Here is a 19,488-nt window from a genome sequence, read left to right on the forward strand (position 1 = left end):
CTCTCTCTCTCTCTCTCTCTCTCTCTCTCTCTGTCGCTCTCTATCGATCTGTATATCTCCCTCTCTGTCGCTCTCTCTCTGTCACTCTCTCTCTCTGTCGCTCTTTCTCTATGTCTCTGTCTCTCTCTCTCTCACTCTCTGTCTCTCTCACTCTGTCTCTGTCTCTGTCTCTCTCACTCTCTGTCTCTCTCACTCTGTATCTGTCTCTCTCTCTCTCACTCTCTCTCTCTCTCTCTCTCTCTCTCTCTCTCTCTCTCTCTCACTGTCTCTCTCTCTCTGTCGCTCTCTCACACTCTCTCTCTCACTGTCTCTCTCTCTCTCTCTCTATGTCACTCTCTCTCTCTCTCAATCCCTTTGTCGTTCTCACTGTCTCTCTCTCTCTGTCGCTCTCTCACACTCTCTCTCTCACTGTCTCTCTCACTCTCTGTCTCTGTCTCTCTCGCTCTCTCTCTCTCTCTCTCTCTCTCTCTCACTGTCTCTCGCTGTCTCTCTCTGTCTCTCTGTCTCTCTCTATTGATCTATATATCTCCCTCTCTGTCGCTCTCTCTCTGTCACTCTCTGTCGCTCTTTCTCCCTGTCTCTGTCTCTCTCACTCTGTCTCTCACTCTCTCTCTCTCACTCTCTGTCTCTCTCACTCTGTCTCTCTCTCTCTCTCGCTCTTCTACGCTGGATGAAAGCATGATAGAATTTCTAACACAGATACAAGTATGAGAAGATACACTTTTATTGCTTGAGATCGCTTACACTGTGTGTGTATTTTAATGGTGTGTTTGTGTGCGTTGTTAAAGTGGGTGAGTGTCGTGGGTAGGTCATGTTGCTATGTCACTGATGGACAGTACAGACCAATGCAGACAAAAAGACAGACAGACTAATGAGACACATACCTCCCATCAGGCCCACAGGGATATGTGGAGAGACCGGTTCAACTGGAGTTGAACTGGAGGCCCACATGGAGGCCTCATCCAATTACTGGACAAACTTGTTATCTTCAATTTGATTATCTCATTTACGGCTTTGGGTTGAACCCTTTCAGCAAGGATGGAGCCCAATAATGTCACTGAACCAGGGTTTAGACTATTTTAGTGCAATAGCTTACAAAGCATTCCCTGTTTTGACACCATATTGAGGAGACTGGAATTTTTGCTATGTCCATGAAGTATAGAAGCTGAATGATTACAGATAAACATTACATTTCAGAAGTCATTTTCTTTTAAAAACGGTCTACATGGTTGCCATTATGATAGTAAAGTAAAGGTTTGTCATTAGTATTCTGTTAAGACAGGCTTCCACACATTATTTCCCATATTTTGTCGTCATAAGCTTCTGCTGAGGATAAAGTCTGAGTGTGTGTTTACATGTCTGTATAGTACCCACTTTACACCAGTGACTTCATATCAGGGCTATGAGCAGATAAAAACAGAATGGCGTTTCACTCTTGTGGCTTATTTCTAATCCCTCAATTACGTTTCCATCTTTTTCTTCTTCTTCGTTTTGGCCCATACACAACATCCAGTGTGAGTTTTTCACAAGTCAAGTGTGTTGTTCTCAAAATTAGATTAGTTATTGAACCTGTGACAAATTCCTCAGCTGTACCCATCAAAAGTGAAGGCTCCCTGTTGCCCCTCACTGAATTCATTTTCTTTCGAGATAGGAGTCATGCCGTCGGAGGTTATTATTGTTGTTTGTTTGTCAGGTTATGATTTTCTGCTGGGAGAGAGACAGAGAATAGAGAGAGACAGAGAATAGAGAGAGACAGAGAATAGAGAGAGAGAGCGAGAGAGAGAGAGAGAGAGAGAGTGAGAGAGAGAGAGAGAGAGAGAGCGAGAGAGAGAGCGAGAGAGAGAGAGAGAGAGAGAGAGAGAGAGACAGAGAGAGACAGAGAGAAAGAGAGAGACAGAGAGAAAGAGAAGCTGCTTTCCATCTAGTGGCTGAATTATTCCCAGTTCTTTTCAGATGGATGAAGTCCTCTGATCCCCCTCGAGTGAATTCTTCCTCTGAAGTCCCCTGTCTCTCCTAGAGATCGGGCTGGAGATCCAGTCAGGATGTATCAGGTAGAATAACAGGAAGTAGAAGGTATGAAATCCTTTGTTCTGACACTAGATATTTTATAGATAGAGTGAAGAGTCAATTCTGATTTAGGGGATTTTTTTGAAAGTATGAGATTCTAAGCCCAGCACAGTTTGTTCTCTCTCCAGTGCCATAGTGAATAGGAGCTGTGGTAGTGTTTCAGTTTTAGTACTACTTCAGGCTGGCTCTGCAGACTGTTTCTTGCTCTCTGATACTCTACTCTGCTCTGCACTATGCAGGCAGGGAGAAACCAGCCCAGCCTAGCTTGGGTCAGTGAGTCCTGAGTCACAGTGCTTTGAGTAGAGGCTGCCCGGAGCTCTCCCCTCACAAGCCTTCTTCTTGCTGCTCACAATGTGTTCTTCATGAATAAATGAAGAATGGTTAATGAAAAATGGTTATAAATAGATAAAGGAATACACAGCTACATAAAGCAGAAAATGAATGTGATCTAAGTGCCAGCCCCTCGCTCTGCTAAAGGAAAAGTGGGAAGCAGGGGCAGTGCAGAGGCGCGGTGCGACCGGTCGGAGAGGCGCTGGAGGGATATGTTTGCTCAGCGCAGACCTCATTAAAACCGACAGTCCCGTCCCTCCACCAGCCCCAGCAGAAGATAGGGAAAGAACAGTGAAAGGTCGGGGGGTGGGAAGGAAATTAAATGAAATTAGAAAGGACAAAACAGTGTACCATTAGAGCGGCACTCCGCCATATTGATTCAGCTAATTGAAATGGCATCTTGGGAACAGAACCAGATGGGTCCCCCTTGGCCTGAGGTGAGGCGCTGGCTGGCAGGTGCAGGGCTGAAGAGGGCTGGCTCCTCTGACAGGAAGAATCCAATATGACACCAACTGTCCCCCCAGGGTGCAGGCTGACACCCCTCCCAACACCCACCCAGCCTCTACAGCACAGTGCAGGAGACACACACACCATTATTGGTGGATGGGCTCAACACTCACTCACTGCATTCGCATTCACCGCGTGATGCAGTTTGTTTGTTTCTTTGTTTGTAAGGGGGACTTTGTCTTTGTTCTGTTTTGCTTTTTGAGGCGGACCCCCTTCAAGCACCACTGGAGAGTTGCTTGGGCTGGGTTCTAGCCTTTTGTATTTGAGACCCAGTAGAGGTTACATTCTGGCTGTTGACACACACACACACACACACACACACACACACACACACACACACACACACTAGTCCTCATCTCTCTCTGTCTCCCTGTAGTTTCCATCTCTTTTCGATTTGTACTGTGCAAGGAAACATTGTAATCAAAACACAAATCAAAGTAGGTGTTTGTGCTGAACCTGTCAAGATGACACATTATATGAAAGATGAATACAAGTCATGATTATGGAGTCCTTTTCTCTCCCCGTGTCTTTGCTTTTCTGATCTGGCTAATCACATCCTGACTTCCCCCTGGCTGCCTGTGTCCTTCTGACCTTTCCTGGGTGCAACCGCAGCAGCAGTTCCTGGGTATCTCTCTCTCTCTCAGCGCAGCATGCACTGGCTGGAATTAAATAGGATCTGGGCCTCTTGACAGTGTCTGAGGTTTTCTGTGTCTGTCTCTCTGCCTGTCTGGCAGCCTCCTCTCCTCTCTCCTCTCTCCTCTCTCCTCTCTCCTCTCTCCTCTCCTCTCCTTTCCCTGGACGTCATATGAAGAACTGACTCTGGTCTCTGTCTCTCAAATGATTTAATTGGATCCAAACACAGAAGCACAGACATCAATACAGCACTATATCTGCCATAAGGCACTGTCATTAGTCAATACTCCCTGTGCACGCCAAAGGCTCCAGTCAGACCTCATTATGGAGTATCGTATTCAGTTGAGCGGCAGGAGGGGGACTGGGGCTCCTCTGGGACCACACTAAGGACCACAGTTCACTCCAATGTACACTGAGTATAACAAACATTAGGAATGCCTTCCTAATATTGTGTTGCAGAACAGCCTCAATTCGTCGGGACTTGGACTCTACAACGTGTCGAAAGCGTTCTACAGGGATGCTGGCCCATGTTGACTCCAATGCTTCCCACAGTTGTATCAAGTTGGCTTGATGTCCTTTGGGTGGTGGACCATTCTTGATACACACGGGAAACTGTTGCCGTTCTTGACACAAACCGGTGCACCTGGCACCTACTAACATACCCCGTTCAAAGGTACTTAGAATCTTTTGTCTTGCCCATTCACACATACACAATCAATGTCTCAATCGTCTCAAGGCTTAAAAATCCTTCTCTAACCTGTCTCCTCCAATTCATCTACACTGATTGAAGTGGATTTAACAAGTGACATCAATAAAGGATCATGGCTTTAACCTGGATTCATCTGGTCAGTCTGTCATGGAAAGGTGTTCTTAATGTTTTGTACACTCCGTGTGTACACTAGTAGTCTAAATTTCACTAAACCCACAGATCATCTACTATTCCCACTGTCTCTACACAACTCAGATTGGAGTTATTTAAAATATGTCCGCCCAGACCTTGTGTGGTGTGTGTGTGGTATGTGTCTGGTGTTGTGTAGTGTGTGTGTCTGGTGTAGTGTGTGTGGTCATGACTCAGTATGGTGTGTGCATGAGTACGTGTGGTGTCCTGCGTCGAGGTGTGTGCGTGCGTAGTCATTGAGGTACGTGTCTTGACTGAGTGTGGTGTGTGTCTGTCCATTGCTGAGATGAGTGTTGTCTTGACTGATTGCAGTGTGGGTATCCCCAGGGGGCGTCCTCCAGCCTGGTGGTGAAGTTTGCCGACACGGACAAGGAGCGGACCCTGCGTAGGATGCATCAGATGGCGGGCCAGCTCGGCATCTTCAGCCCCATGACCATCCAGTTTGGGGCCTATGGCGCCTACTCTCACGCTGTAAGTCTCGGCTCCACGGGGGAGGAGACGGTGAGCTTTTACACTCTGTGCATGCGAGTCACGGCTCCTCCTGATAGCTTGCCATACACACTCTGTCTATCTACGTTCACACCTGAAGTTAACATCTCCTCAAGTTTGGAAACTGTAGAGTTTGCACTCACACTGTAACTAACAGCTCACCCTGGCAGGTGAGAATCACCCACTCACACACAGTAAAGCAGTCTGTCTGTCTGTCTGTCTGTCTGTCTGTCTGTCTGTCTGTCTGTCTGTCTGTCTGTCTGTCTGTCTGTCTGTCTGTCTGTCTGTCTGTCTGTCTGTCTGTCGGCCCTCTAGCTTCATCTCATTATATTGCGTTATCTGTTGTTTGTAATGAGCAGCAGCCCTGTTAAGCAGCAGTGCTGTTAAGTAGCAGGGCTCCGGGGCAACAGAGACCTGTCTATTCAACAACATGGCCAAGCAAACAGTGATGTGAAAGTAAACATGCCCCTCGTCCTGCGGCGATTTCACCCTGCCTCTCTCTCTCCCCGTCTCCCTTTCCCCCCTCTCACCGTCTCCCTCTCTCTTTCACTGCCTCACTCTCCCTCCTCTTTCCCTCTTTCCCTCACCCCCCTTCCTCTCTCTCTCTCTTCAATGCCACAGCAGATGATGCAACAGCAAGCAGCGCTAATGGCGGCGACCCAGAACTCGTATCTGAACCCCATGGCAGCCATCGCTGCGGCACAAATGCAGCAAATGGCAGCTTTCAATGTCAACGGTCTGGTGGCTGCCCCAATGACACCCTCCTCAGGTACAAATACACAGTCAGGACTGGACTCCCGTCCTTCCCCAACCCGCCCTCCTATGTGCCTGCAATACTTCACTATATTCATTAGTGAGCCGTGTACAAGCCCTGCTAATGTCATGTATTCTACCCTGGCTGTTAGTATATTTCTTTAGACGTTATCAGGTTTCTTTTCATGTCTGTCTCTTTTAAAAGGGACAAAAAAACAGTCTGCCTTTTGGTAGTGCTGAAGTCTAGAGAAAAAATAGTGTGCCCTTTTGGTAGTGGTGAAGTTAGAGATGACATTGCCAGAGTGACAGAGGGCCCTAAAGTAAGATAAAGAAGACGTGTCGTGAGTGAGGCATGATGGGTTATGATGTATGATATCCCCCGGCCCTCATTGGCCGCCACAGTGTACGACCTCTCTCTTTTTCTCTGTCTCTCTCACTCTCTCTCTCTCTCTCTCCCAGTCTCTCTCCCTCCCTCCATCTCTCTCTCTCAATTCAATTTCAATTCATTTCAATTAAGTGAAATAGATAATAAACAAACGTAAAATAAACAATACAAAATTACACTCACAAAAGTTCCAAAAGAATACAGACATTTCTAATGTCATTTTTTGTCTATATACAGTGTTGTAATGATGTGCAAATAGTTAAAGTACAGAAGCGAAAATAAAACAACACAAATATGGGTTGTATTTACAATGGTGTTCACTGGTTGCCCTTTTCTTCTGGCAACAGGTCACAAATCTTTCTGCTGTGATTGCACACTGTGGTATTTCACACAATAGATATGGGAGTTTATCAAAATTGGATTTGTTTTCGAATTCTTTGTGGGTCTGTGTAATCTGGGGGAAATATGTGTCTCTAATATGGTCCTATATTTGGCAGGAGGTTAGGAAGTGCAGCTCAGTTTCCATCTCATTTTGTGGGCAGTGTCACAAAGTGTCACGATCGCTGTCTTGAAAATGACCGGACCAAGGTGCAGCATGGAGAGCGTACATTTTCTCTTTATTTCTTTAAATGTCGCCAACAAAACAATAAACAACAAAACCGAATGTGAAGCTTACTAGGGCTATACAGGCCACTAACAAAGACAACTACCCACAAATACAAAAGGAAAAAAGGCTGCCTAAGTATGATTCCCAATCAGAGACAACGATAGACAGCTGTCCCTGATTGAGAACCATACCCGGCCAATTCTTTCCAACGTGTCAAGTAATTCTATTTTTGATTTCTCATGCTTTGGTTGGATCTAATTGTGTTGCTGTCCTGAGGCTCTGTGGGGTCTGTTTGTGTTTGTGAACAGAGCCCCAGGACCAGCTTGCTTAGGGGGCTCTTCTCCAGGTACATTTCTCTGTAGGTGATGACTTTGTTATGGAAGGTTTGGGAATCGCTTCCTTTTAGGTGGTTGTAGAATTTAACAACTCTTTTCTGGATTTTGATAATTAGCAGGTATCGGCCTAATTCTGCTCTGCATGCATTATTTGGTGTTTTACATTGTACACAGAGGATATTTTTGCAGAATTCTGCATGCAGTCTCAATTTGGTGTTTGTCCCATTTTGTGAATTCTTGGTTGGTGACAGACCTCACAACCATAAAGGGTTCTATAACTGAGTCAAGTATATATATATATATATATATATATATATATATATACAGTGCCTTGCGAAAGTATTCCGCCCCCTTGAACTTTGCGACCTTTTGCCACATTTCAGGCTTCAAACATAAAGATATAAAACTGTATTTTTTTGTGAAGAATCAACAACAAGTGGGACACAATCATGAAGTGTAACGACATTTATTGGATATTTCAAACTTTTTTAACAAATCAAAAACTGAAAAATTGGGCGTGCAAAATTATTCAGCCCCTTTACTTTCAGTGCAGCAAACTCTCTCCAGAAGTTCAGTGAGGATCTCTGAATGATCCAATGTTGACCTAAATGACTAATGATGATAAATACAATCCACCTGTGTGTAATCAAGTCTCCGTATAAATGCACCTGCACTGTGATAGTCTCAGAGGTCCGTTAAAAGCGCAGAGAGCATCATGAAGAACAAGGAACACACCAGGCAGGTCCGAGATACTGTTGTGAAGAAGTTTAAAGCCGGATTTGGATACAAAAAGATTTCCCAAGCTTTAAACATCCCAAGGAGCACTGTGCAAGCGATAATATTGAAATGGAAGGAGTATCAGACCACTGCAAATCTACCAAGACCTGGCCGTCCCTCTAAACTTTCAGCTCATACAAGGAGAAGACTGATCAGAGATGCAGCCAAGAGGCCCGTGATCACTCTGGATGAACTGCAGAGATCTACAGCTGAGGTGGGAGACTCTGTCCATAGGACAACAATCAGTCGTATATTGCACAAATCTGGCCTTTATGGAAGAGTGGCAAGAAGAAAGCCATTTCTTAAAGATATCCATAAAAAGTGTTGTTTAAAGTTTGCCACAAGCCACCTGGGAGACACACCAAACATGTGGAAGAAGGTGCTCTGGTCAGATTAAACCAAAATTGAACTTTTTGGCAACAATGCAAAACGTTATGTTTGGCGTAAAAGCAACACAGCTGAACACAACATCCCCACTGTCAAACATGGTGGTGGCAGCATCATGGTTTGGGCCTGCTTTTATTCAGCAGGGACAGGGAAGATGGTTAAAATTGATGGGAAGATGGATGGAGCCAAATACAGAACCATTCTGGAAGAAAACCTGATGGAGTCTGCAAAAGACCTGAGACTGGGACGGAGATTTGTCTTACAACAAGACAATGATCCAAAACATAAAGCAAAATCTACAATGGAATGGTTCAAAAATAAACATATCCAGGTGTTAGAATGGCCAAGTCAAAGTCCAGAACCTGAATCCAATCGAGAATCTGTGGAAAGAACTGAAAATTGCTGTTCACAAATGCTCTCCATCCAACCTCACTGAGCTCGAGCTGTTTTGCAAGGAGGAATGGGAAAAAATGTCAGTCTCTCGATGTGCAAAACTGATAGAGACATACCCCAAGCGACTTACAGCTGTAATCGCAGCAAAAGGTGGCGCTACAAAGTATTAACTTAAAGGGGCTGAATAATTTTGCACGCCCAATTTTTCAGTTTTTGATTTGTTAAAAAAGTTTGAAATATCCAATAAATGTCGTTCCACTTCATGATTGTGTCCCACTTGTTGTTGATTCTTCACAAAAAAATACAGTTTATATCTTTATGTTTGAAGCCTGAAATGTGGCAAAAGGTCGCAAAGTTCAAGGGGGCCGAATACTTTCGCAAGGCACTGTATATATATATATATATATATATATATATATATATATATATATATATATATATATATATATATATATATTTACCCCCTTTTTCATGGTATTCAATTGGTAGTCTCATCGCTACAACTCCCTCACGGACTCGGGAGAAGCGAAGGAGCCATGCGTCCTCCAAAACACAACCCGCACTGCTTCTTAACACAGTGCGCATCCAACCCAGCCACACCAATGTGTCAGAGGAAACACCTGGCGACCTGGTCAACATGCACTGTTCCCAGCCCACCACAGGAGTCGCTAGTGCGCGATGAGATAAGGATATCCCTGCCGGCCAAACCCTCCCTAATCCGGACGACGCTAGGCCAATTGTGCACTGCCCCATGGGCCTCCCGGTCGCGGCCGGCTGTGACAGAGCCTGGGCTCGAACCCAGAGTCTCTGGTGGTACAGCTAGCACATGCAGTGCCTTAGACCACTGCTCCACCCAGGAGGCCCGTGTCAAGTATTTTTTGACAGATCCTAATTTGTATGTCGAATTTTATGTTCCTTTTGATGGCATAGAAAGCCCTTCTTGCCTTGTCTCTCAGATCGTTCATAGCTTTGTGGAAGGTACCCGTGGCACTGATGTTTTGGCCGAGGTATGTATAGTTTTTTTGTGTGCCTTAGGGCAACGGTGTCTAGATGGAATTTGTATTCATAGTCCTGGCAACTGGACCTTTTTTGGAACATCATTATTTTTTGTCTTACTGAGATTTACTGTCAGGGCCCAGGTCTGACAGAATCTGTGCAGAAGATCTAGGAGCTGCTGTAGGCCCTCCTTGGTTGGGGACAGAAGAACCAGATCATCAGCAAATAGTAGACATTTGACTTCAGATTCTAGTAGGGTGAGGCCGGGTGCTGCAGACTGTTCTAGTGCCATAGCCAATTCCTTGATATATATGTTGAAGAGGGTGGGGCTTAAGCTGCATCCCTGTCTCATCCCACGGCCCTGTGGAAAGAAATGTGTGTGTCTTTTGCCAATTTTAACAGTACACTTGTTGCTTGTGTACATGGATTTTATAATGTGAATAAGTGGTCTGTCTTACGGTAATTTGGTAAAAAGTAAATTTGACATTTTCTCAGTACATTGTTTTTGCTGAGGAAATGTATGAGTCTGCTGTTAATTATAATGCAGAGGATTTTCCCAAGGTTGCTGTTGACACATATAACTACGTACTACGTATAACTACGCAGTAGTTATTGGGGTCAAATTTGTCTCCACTTTTGTGAATTGGGGTGATCAGTCCTTGGTTCCAAATATTGGGGAAGATGCCAGAGCTGAGGATGGAATTTGTGGTCTGTATATTTGATCATTTCATTTAGGATACCATCAACCCCACAACCCCACAGGTCTTTTTGGGTTGGAGGGTTTGTATTTTGTCCTGTAGTTCATTCAATGTAATTGGAGAGTTCAGTGGGTTCTGGTAGTCTTTAATGTGTTTTTGCTGTTTGTTCTTTGTTATAGAGCCAAAAAGATTGGATAAGTGGTTTATCCATACATCTCTGTTTTGGATAGATAACTCTTTGTGTTGTTTCCAATTTTCCCAGGAGTGGTTAGAGTCTATGGATTCTTCAATTACATTGAGCTGATTTCTGACGTGCTCTTCCTTATTTTTCCGTAGTGTCTTTCTGTATTGTTTTAGTAATTCACCATAGGGAAGGCTCAGGTGTAATGGATCTCGATGTTTTTGGTTGGAAAGGTTTCTCCATTTCTTTCTTAGGTTTTTGCATTCTTCATCAAACATTTGTCATTGTTGTTAATTTTCTTAGGTTGTCTGCTTGAATATTTTAGATTTGATAGGGAAGCTGAGAGGTCAAACATACTGTTTAGGTTTTCTACTGCCAAGTTTACACCTTCACTATTACAGTGAAACATTTTGTCCAGGAAATTGTCTAGAAGGGGTGAATTTGTTGTTGCACTACTTTCCTTCCTTCTATAGCATTTATTAATATTATTCAGTTCCTTTGGCTTTGATGCCTCATGATTGAACATAGCTCTGTTCAAGTAGTGTGACTTTGCTGTGATCTGATAGGGGTGTCAGTGGACTGACTGTGAATGCTCTGAGAGATTTTGGGTTGAGGTCAGTGATAAAGTAGTCTACAGTACTACTGCCAAGAGATGATCTATATGTGTACCTACCATAGAAGTCCCCTCGAGGCCTACCATTGACTGCGTCCGACAGAGCTGCAGGCCTTGTGACCCATTTTTGTTGGTTATGTTGTCGTAGTTGTGTCTGTGGGGAACATGGGGGATGGAATGCTGCCACCTCCAGGTAGGTGTTTGTCCCCCTGTGTGCTGAGAGTGTCAGGTTCTTGTCCATTTCTGGCATTTAGGTCGCCACAGACTAGTACATGTCCCTGGGCCTGGGAATGGTTGATCTCCGCCTCTAGGATGGAGAAGCTGTCATTGTTAAAGTATGTGGAATCTATTAGGGGGATATAGGTAGCGCACGTGAAGACATTTTTCTATGTTGAGATAATTTCCTTATTAATTTCTAGTCAGATGTAAAATGTTCCTTTTTTGACAAATTTAATAGTGTGGGTTAGGTCTCTCTCTCTCTCTCTCTCTCTCTTTCTCTTTCTCTTTCTCTTTCTCTTTCTCTTTCTCTTTCTCTCTCTCTCTCTCTCTCTCTCTCTCTTTCTCTCTCTCTCTCGCTCTCTCTCTCTTTCTCTCTCTCTCTCTCTCTCTCTCTCTCTCTTTCTCCCTCTCTCTCTCTCTCTCTCTCTGTCTATCTCTCTCCTTGTCTCTCTCTCCTTATCTCTCTCTGTCTCTCTCCTTATCTCTCTCTCTCTCTCTCTTTCTCCCTCTCTCTCTCTCTCTCTCTCTGTCTATCTCTCTCCTTGTCTCTCTCTCCTTATCTCTCTCTGTCTCTCTCTCCTTATCTCTTGTCTCTCTCTCCTTATCTCTCTGTCTCTCCCTCTCTCTCTCTCACGGGCCACTGTTTGTGTGTTACCGGGAACACGGCCAATCTTATGACTTTGAATGCAAAGTCCTTGACTATACAATATACAAGCAAAGATTTGTGGGAGATAATCCTGGACCTGAGTTTGACCTGTCTTCCTGGCCCTTGTCGTGAACAGCTTTGATGGCTCGACACTAAGTAGGCAGACTGGCCCAAGACAGGAGCTCCACGCGTCTCTCGAAATGAATTAAATAAAGTGGCTCAGTCCCCTCTGCATCCATCCGCCATCTGTAATCCACAAAGCCTACATACACCCAGGTAATGCCTTTCAAATTTAATCCTACATGACTTAAATGCCCTTCACCGGGATTAGGGAGAAGAATAATATTCCATCTGGCACAAGACGAGAGAGCATGGACAAGGTGACAAACCTGAAATGTGGCCAGGGGGAGAGAATGAGGCCACTAACAGACAGAAAGGCCCCAGCCCCAGTGTCCAATTAGACGCTGGTCAGAGAGAGGCTGCAGACTGTGGAGTGTGAACCATGTCCACCACGGCCTGTGGTCCCAGTAATGAAACAGGGTTTCTCTATTTACAGGCACCAGCACGCCGCCGGGTATCAATGCCACGGCCTTGCCCAGCCTAGCAGCGCCCATGGGGGTCAACGGGTTCGCATCCCTCCCGCCCCAGACCAACGGTCAGCCTACCAACGAGCCAATCTACACCAATGGGATCCACCCCTACCCAGGTGAGACAGCCAATGGGATTCACCTCTACTCAGGTGAGCCAATCTAACAGCAGTTTCATTCATTTGACTTGTAGCCTTTTCTTAACTAGGATAAAACCATTATATATGATATTTTTGTCGAGGGAGACCTGGCAAGATAGTCTTAGGTTGACTGCCATACCGCAATCAGTATAGGTGGTTGTGAGAGTCAATTATGAGTTTGAAGATGGTTTAAGAAAAGCATGCTGAGCTTTCATGATGAGCGAGTCAATGCATCCATCAGTGCATTATGGTTAATATGATGAGCCTAAAAAGCTTCTTAATGCTGCATGCGCCTGAAGATTCCTGAACACCTGACACATCATCATGCACTTGACTCCTTGATGCATTATGTAAGGCAGCTGCAGTGATAATGAACCACAAAGCAATTTGTTTGGCATGTTGTTAATATTTGATGCAAACATCTGGGGGGCGAACAGGAATTTTGAAGAACTGTGAAATATGACAACTCGAATCCATGTGTGACTCCACCCTCTGTCTCGCTCTCCCTCTCTCCCTCTCTTATTTATTTCTCTCTCTCTCTCTTTCTTTCTCTCTGTCGCTCTCTCTTTCTCTCTGTCGCTCTCTCTTTCTCTCTCTGCAGCACAGAGCCCTACAGTGACTGACCCTCTCCAGCAGGCTTACGCCGGTGTGCAGCACTACGCAGGTGACCTCCCTCTCCTCACTCCTCCCCTCCCACTATGGCTGCTAAAGATAGCCCAGAGGACTGGCCAATTTTCTCCAGGATTAGGAAACTTTACATTAGGATTTGAACGGATTTCCAGTGGACTTGATTATACACCCATACAAAAATCTTAATTCCAAAAGTACCCTGAGAACTGTGTTCCGGACACCCCTCTACATGATTATGATATAGATAGACAGACACTAAGACCTCTCCTATCCTAACCATCTATCAGGATAGGAATAGACTCTCATTCCTGTATTGTTAGTGTCCCTGTTTAGACAGTGCATTCCCTTTGTGTAGTGATCCACAATGAAAATTAGCCCGGGCTCCAAGTCATAATGCAATTTATTTTTTCAGTGTCTGAAGGACGTGAACAATAGAATCATGATTTAAGTCGTCGTAAATGGAGATGTGACATCCCACTCTGGCTCTTCTCCTTCTCTTTGCAACAGCAGCCTACCCTGCCGCATACGCACCAATCAGTCAAGCGTTCCCCCAGCAACCCACCATCATCCCCCAGCAACAGAGAGAAGGTAAGAGCTAGCGGGAGCGACCACCCAAGAAAAAAGGTGATAATTACCATGTTATATTCTCATGTACGTCTGCTTTGAATTAGCCAGGGAGAGGAAACACTGGGCTGGAAAATGGGAGAAAAAGAGAGCTTCATTTAAAGGAGTTTAACATTAACAGGCAGCAAGATGGAAAAGTTACTCTGTCATTATTCAAAAACTGGACTAATTCAAACTCGCAGTGTTCGACTGGTTAATCAGTCCATTACAATGTGTTTAAGTGGTTATAAATATTCATTAGAGGAATTAGCTGCATGCAAAATCATTTATTAACATTCCTAGTTTAGTGTTAGTACCACAGCATTAAATGTAATAAAGCATAGGATATGCTGTAACTGTAAATCACTCTTCCTGACACTGTTTGTCAGATATAATGATTCATTTATGTTATTGTACAGCATGTGATGGTTATGAATATGATTATTAGTCAACGTGGAAAATCTGAAATTACTCTAAGTGCTCTAACATTGCATAAGAGGAATGATTGTATTGCAGTATGTTTTGCCAAGCATTGTAGTTTACCTGCCCCCATCCTTGAGTTAAAGGAAGCTTGCATTAGGGTTATGTGACTGCTATACTTAAGCCAAAGAGTTGCTCCTCCTCCTGACAGTGTGTCAGCCCCACTGGCCTGTCTCTGACTCAGATCTGAATCCTTCCCTCTCTGGCTTGGCTGTTGGCTGGTCTCCCAGTCTGCCTACCACAGTCTGCAGCCTCCAGGAGACTGCAGACGCAGCAGCCCCCATTTCATGAGACACACCTAAACTAACAAACAGGCAGAATAAAGCCACAAGCTCAGACTGTAAAACCACAGCTCTCTATCATACTGTGTGTGTCCTCTATCTGGGCCAGGGAGAGCCAGTCAGCAGCAGCCTCTTATCAGCCTTCTCACCAGCCACAGGCTCATCTCGTCATGCTATCATCCCCGAGCAATGAGACAGGGAACAATCCATGCAGCCGCTAGCACAGCCCACCAAGCAGCCCACATCTCTCTCTCTCTCTCTCTCTCTCTCTCTCCCTCTCCCTCTCCCTTTCCCTCTCTCTCTCTCTCTCTCTCTCTCTCTCTCTCTCTCCAGTCTATTCCTCTCCTCATCAGAAGGCCATGTACAGTATGTGGCATCTGGGTGTGTGTGGAGACTGAAGCGAGATTGGGAGCCAGTCAGTCCTGTCCTACTGTCAGCTAGTAATTGGGGCAGACACTGGGCTTATGTCATCATGCATGCTCTTCCTGTCCTCTCCTTCTATTTCCCCATGTAACCTCTATAGTTTGTTGTTGTTATTTTCCACCAGGGCCGGAAGGCTGCAACCTGTTTATTTACCATCTGCCCCAGGAGTTTGGAGACGCAGAATTAATGCAAATGTTCCTGCCTTTCGGCAACGTCATCTCCGCCAAAGTCTTCGTGGACCGGGCGACCAATCAAAGCAAGTGTTTTGGTGAGTCAGTGTGTCAAAGCCGTCATCTCTGCTGAGAAAAAAAAGAATCGGATGAGAAGTCGACTGTGATGTTTGGCAATCTTCTCATGTCCGACTTTGGATTCTGAATTTAGTTGTATTTTCCTTTATTCCCTGTGTCTATCCTAATCAAGTTGCAATGAACATTTTAAAAGTGGCGTTACATGCGAGTGAGCAGAGAGGAAAGGGTGATGAGGGGGATGTGTGCTTCGCTCCTTAAGTTCAACTCATCAGCAGATGCTTTTGAGACACTGGGAGTGGGTGAGAGTGGAGGAGGGGCGATTTGTTTGTAACTACCTCCAGTTTAAGCCCACAGCTCCCCAAGTTCAAGTACATGCCTATTACCATGTAACTAGACATGCAGTATAGGGGAATATAGTCAGCATAAGCCCTTCTGGCTATTAGCGTTTCACCTTCAACAAACATACTATAAAACTATGGTTCCCCAGCCTCCATAGATAGCCCCTAGAGACCCAGCCTCCATAGATAGCCCCTAGAGACCCAGCCTCCATAGATAGCCCCTAGAGACCCAGCCTCCCAGCCTCCTATCCAACACCTTCCTCCCACACAGCCTGTAGGGATGAGACTGGGTGGTGGTGGAGGATGTGCAGGTGGACTGTGTGATCTTCAGGAGATAATAATAGACCTGTTTGAGCCCTAGACAGCAGCACCCACGAGATGAGGAGCTGGACTACAGAAACGGACCACTGGCCTCCTATATGGGCTGTCTAGGATGAGAATAGCATGTCTATCACTACTCTACGAGGAAGGACAAAGATGCTGTGACCTCACGCATCTCACCATTATTTTCCCATGCAGCTATTAATTAAGATCTTGGCTGAAAAACAATCATTTAACCTATCATTTTTTTCTCCTTCCTTTTTATAGTCTGAGCCCCGGGGCTCTTGTGAGAGACATTAACAAATTAGACAGAAGATGCTATGCATTATGTGAACTAAATCATTACTCTCCTGCAGTAACAGGGGAAGCAATTTGATCCCTCTTCAGTTCAAAATGGGAGATGAATTCTTCCGATGCACCTTGGATGCAACACACGCATACACACAATGTATGTGCACAGACGTGTGTGTGTGTGTGTGTGTGTGTGTGTGTGTGTGTGTGTGTGTGTGTGTGTGTGTGTGTGTGTGTGTGTGTGTGTGTGTACACACGCCTTGTGATTCTCAGTGATTGACAATAGGCAATGAGCTAATGTCATCATTATGGATTCCAGGGTAGTCATTGACTTACTGAGATGAGGCAAAGTCACAGTTTAAAAAGTGACATAGTCAATGCAAAAAAAGAGTGTTCCAAACACAACATTCCAAACACATTAACATTAAGACCGATTCCATGGCAATGGAGCTTACATTGACATCCTCTCTGGTAATTGTTAGCTGTTGGTGTTAATTATCAGCTTCAGAAAATCAGATGTGCAGCTGAAGAAGATGGTGGATCCGTCACTGAACGACCAGCTGACCCAAATGACTAGTGTTGAGTAAAAGCACAGCGAGATCTTAAAAGACTGGCTTTAGAGTGGGATGTTGAGTTTCTGGCTGTTTCAAGGTCTTAGTCTGGGGTCTGTTGGGATATACTGTTATTTGAATCCTCCATGTTTAGTTACTCAATATTGACATTTAAGGATGATCAAAACTCACCTCTCTAAGTGGTATTAGTGGAGCAAAAATTGATTTTAGAAGGTCCTCTGAAAGCACTGCATACACACTCGCAGACTAACACTTACCATTGAAATAGATGATCCTCTGTTTTTAGAACAGCAAGCAGCACTCTATTGTTTTGGTTGGCTTAAAGCGGGAGCAGTCCCCTTCACAATGTCCGTCAGCATCTAGCTGTGCAGAACCCTACAGCTTAGACACTAAGTCACCGCACCAGGAGTCATGCAGAGCTGTAGAATGGTGAGGCTGTGGCCTTTGTCAGTACTCCACTCTCACCTGCAAATCAAAACCTTGTCCGCAATACCCGACAATGATGTTACAGAGGAACGAAGAGCTGCAAGGGAACATGAAATTATGATTCATACATGACAGTATTCAATCTCCTCTCATAAAGGCTGTTTGGGGTGTTTTACATTGTGCTGTGCAATGAATGTGTCCCAGTCAAGTGCTGCTAGTCCTTTTGAAGTGTACAGTGCTGTATAAAACATCCTAATAAACCTGGCAGCTGACTGATTTACATGGTGTAAAGGGGGCCAGGATTCACCACGCTTCTAGTCTGCTCTTTTCTTTGTCCTCTCTTTCTTCACCATCTTCTTCTTCCCCCTTTTCCCCTTCCTGACAATCACCTTTTGGGGTTGGGATGTAAACGCAAGGTTGAGATTGATGAGAGCAGGATGTGAGGGGGATCACTGCTGTCTGACAGGCCCTTCCCTGCTCAGTTTGTTTAAAGGGTTTGTAAAAGCAGGAGCCTTATCTCTCCCCACCTGACAAAAGCCTGCCCTCTCCCTCAAAATTAAACTGGACCCATAGCAACGTGATCAAATCAGCTGGAAGGCGGAAAATTCAGGCCGTCAATCACGGAGGTGTCTGATAAGAGCAGGCAGGAGTCTCAGTGTGGAAAGCTCCAGGCTCATTCCGCCCCAACACCCAGGTGATAACTCAGAGTACATGCAGGGCAGGGGAGAGGAGAGGCTGGCACCTCTATTCACAGGCAGGGGAGAGGAGAGGCTGACACCTTTACTTAGAGGCAGGGGAGAGAAGAGACTGACACTTTTACTCACAAGGAGGGGAGAGGAGAGGCTGACACCTTTACTCACAGGCATGGGAGAGGAGAGGCTGGCACCTCTATTCACAGGCAGGGGAGAGGAGAGGCTGAAACCTTTACTCACAGGCATGGGAGAGGAGAGGCTGGCACCTCTATTCACAGGCAGGGGAGAGGAGAGGCTGACACCTTTACTCCCAGGCAGGGGAGAGAAGAGACTGACACTTTTACTCACAGGCAGGGGAGAAGAGAGACTGACACTTTTACTCACAGGCAGGGGAGAGGAGAGGAGAGACTGGCACCTTTACTCACAGGCAGGGGAGAAGAGAGGAGAGACTGACACCTTTACTCACAGGCAGGGGAGAGGAGAGACTGACACCTTTACTCACAGGCAGGGGAGAGGAGAGGAGAAACTGACACCTTTACTCACAGGCAGGGGAGAGGAGAGGAGAGACTGAAACCTTTACTCACAGGCATGGGAGAGGAGAGGCTGGCACCTCTATTCACAGGCAGGGGAGAGGAGAGGCTGACACCTTTACTCCCAGGCAGGGGAGAGAAGAGACTGACACCTTTACTCACAGGCAGGGGAGTGGAGAGACTGACACTTTTACTCACAGGCAGGGGAGAGGAGAGGAGAGACTGGCACCTTTACTCACAGGCAGGGGAGAAGAGAGGAGAGACTGACACCTTTACTCACAGGCAGGGGAGAGGAGAGACTGACACCTTTACTCACAGGCAGGGGAGAGGAGAGGAGAAACTGACACCTTTACTCACAGGCAGGGGAGAGGAGAGGAGAGACTGACACCTTTACTCACAGGCAGTGGAGAGGAGAGGAGAGACTGACACCTTTACTCACAGGCAGGGGAGAGGAGAGACTGACACCTTTACTCACAGGCAGGGGAGAGGAGAGGAAAGATTGACACCTTTACTCACAGGCAGGGGAGAGGAGAGACTGACACCTTTACTCACAGGCAGGGGAGAGGAGAGACTGACACCTTTACTCACAGGCAGGGGAGAAGAGAGGAGAGACTGACACCTTTACTCACAGGCAGGGGAAAGGAGAGACTGACACTTTTACTCACAGGCAGGGGAGAGGAGAGACTGACACCTTTACTCACAGGCAGGGGAGAGGAGAGGAGAGGAGAGACCGACACCTTTACTCACAGGCAGGGGAGAGGAGAGACTAACACTTTTACTCACAGGCAGGGGAGATGAGAGGAGAGACCGACACTTTTACTCACAGGCAGGGGAGAAGAGAGGAGAGACCGACACTTTTACTCACAGGCAGGGGAGAGGAGAGGCTGACACCTTTACTCACAGGCAGGGGAGAGGAGAGACTGACACTTTTACTCACAGGCAGGGGAGAGGAGAGGCTGACACCTTTACTCACAGGCAGAGGAGAAGAGAGAAGCGGCAGGCACCTCTACTC

The 19,488-nt window shown here is 45.7% G+C and overlaps 1 protein-coding gene across 19 annotated transcripts in view; it reads left to right on the forward strand.

The window, feature by feature from the left end:
- The window catches only part of LOC110526357 (CUGBP Elav-like family member 4), a 174,919-nt gene that overhangs the window by 135,365 nt on the left and 20,066 nt on the right, over nucleotides 1-19,488 (forward strand). For 4 of the 19 annotated variants that reach the window (XR_005052197.1, XM_036980700.1, XM_036980703.1 and 1 more), the window contains 6 exons: nucleotides 4,748-4,936; nucleotides 5,546-5,693; nucleotides 12,471-12,653; nucleotides 13,243-13,305; nucleotides 13,779-13,859; nucleotides 15,183-15,326. Coding sequence is in view for 18 of the 19 variants with exons in the window: in XM_036980700.1 (XP_036836595.1) it covers nucleotides 4,748-4,936; nucleotides 5,546-5,693; nucleotides 12,471-12,653; nucleotides 13,243-13,305; nucleotides 13,779-13,859; nucleotides 15,183-15,326 (808 nt within the window). In the remaining variant the exon portion in view is untranslated. The remainder of the gene's footprint in view (nucleotides 1-4,747; nucleotides 4,937-5,545; nucleotides 5,694-12,470; nucleotides 12,654-13,242; nucleotides 13,306-13,778; nucleotides 13,860-15,182; nucleotides 15,327-19,488) is intronic. The other 15 variants (XM_036980704.1, XM_036980705.1, XM_036980717.1 and 12 more) reach the window with 11 other exon arrangements.

This window comes from Oncorhynchus mykiss, chromosome 6 (assembly GCF_013265735.2).
Source record: "Oncorhynchus mykiss isolate Arlee chromosome 6, USDA_OmykA_1.1, whole genome shotgun sequence".
Lineage (NCBI taxonomy): Eukaryota > Metazoa > Chordata > Actinopteri > Salmoniformes > Salmonidae > Oncorhynchus > Oncorhynchus mykiss.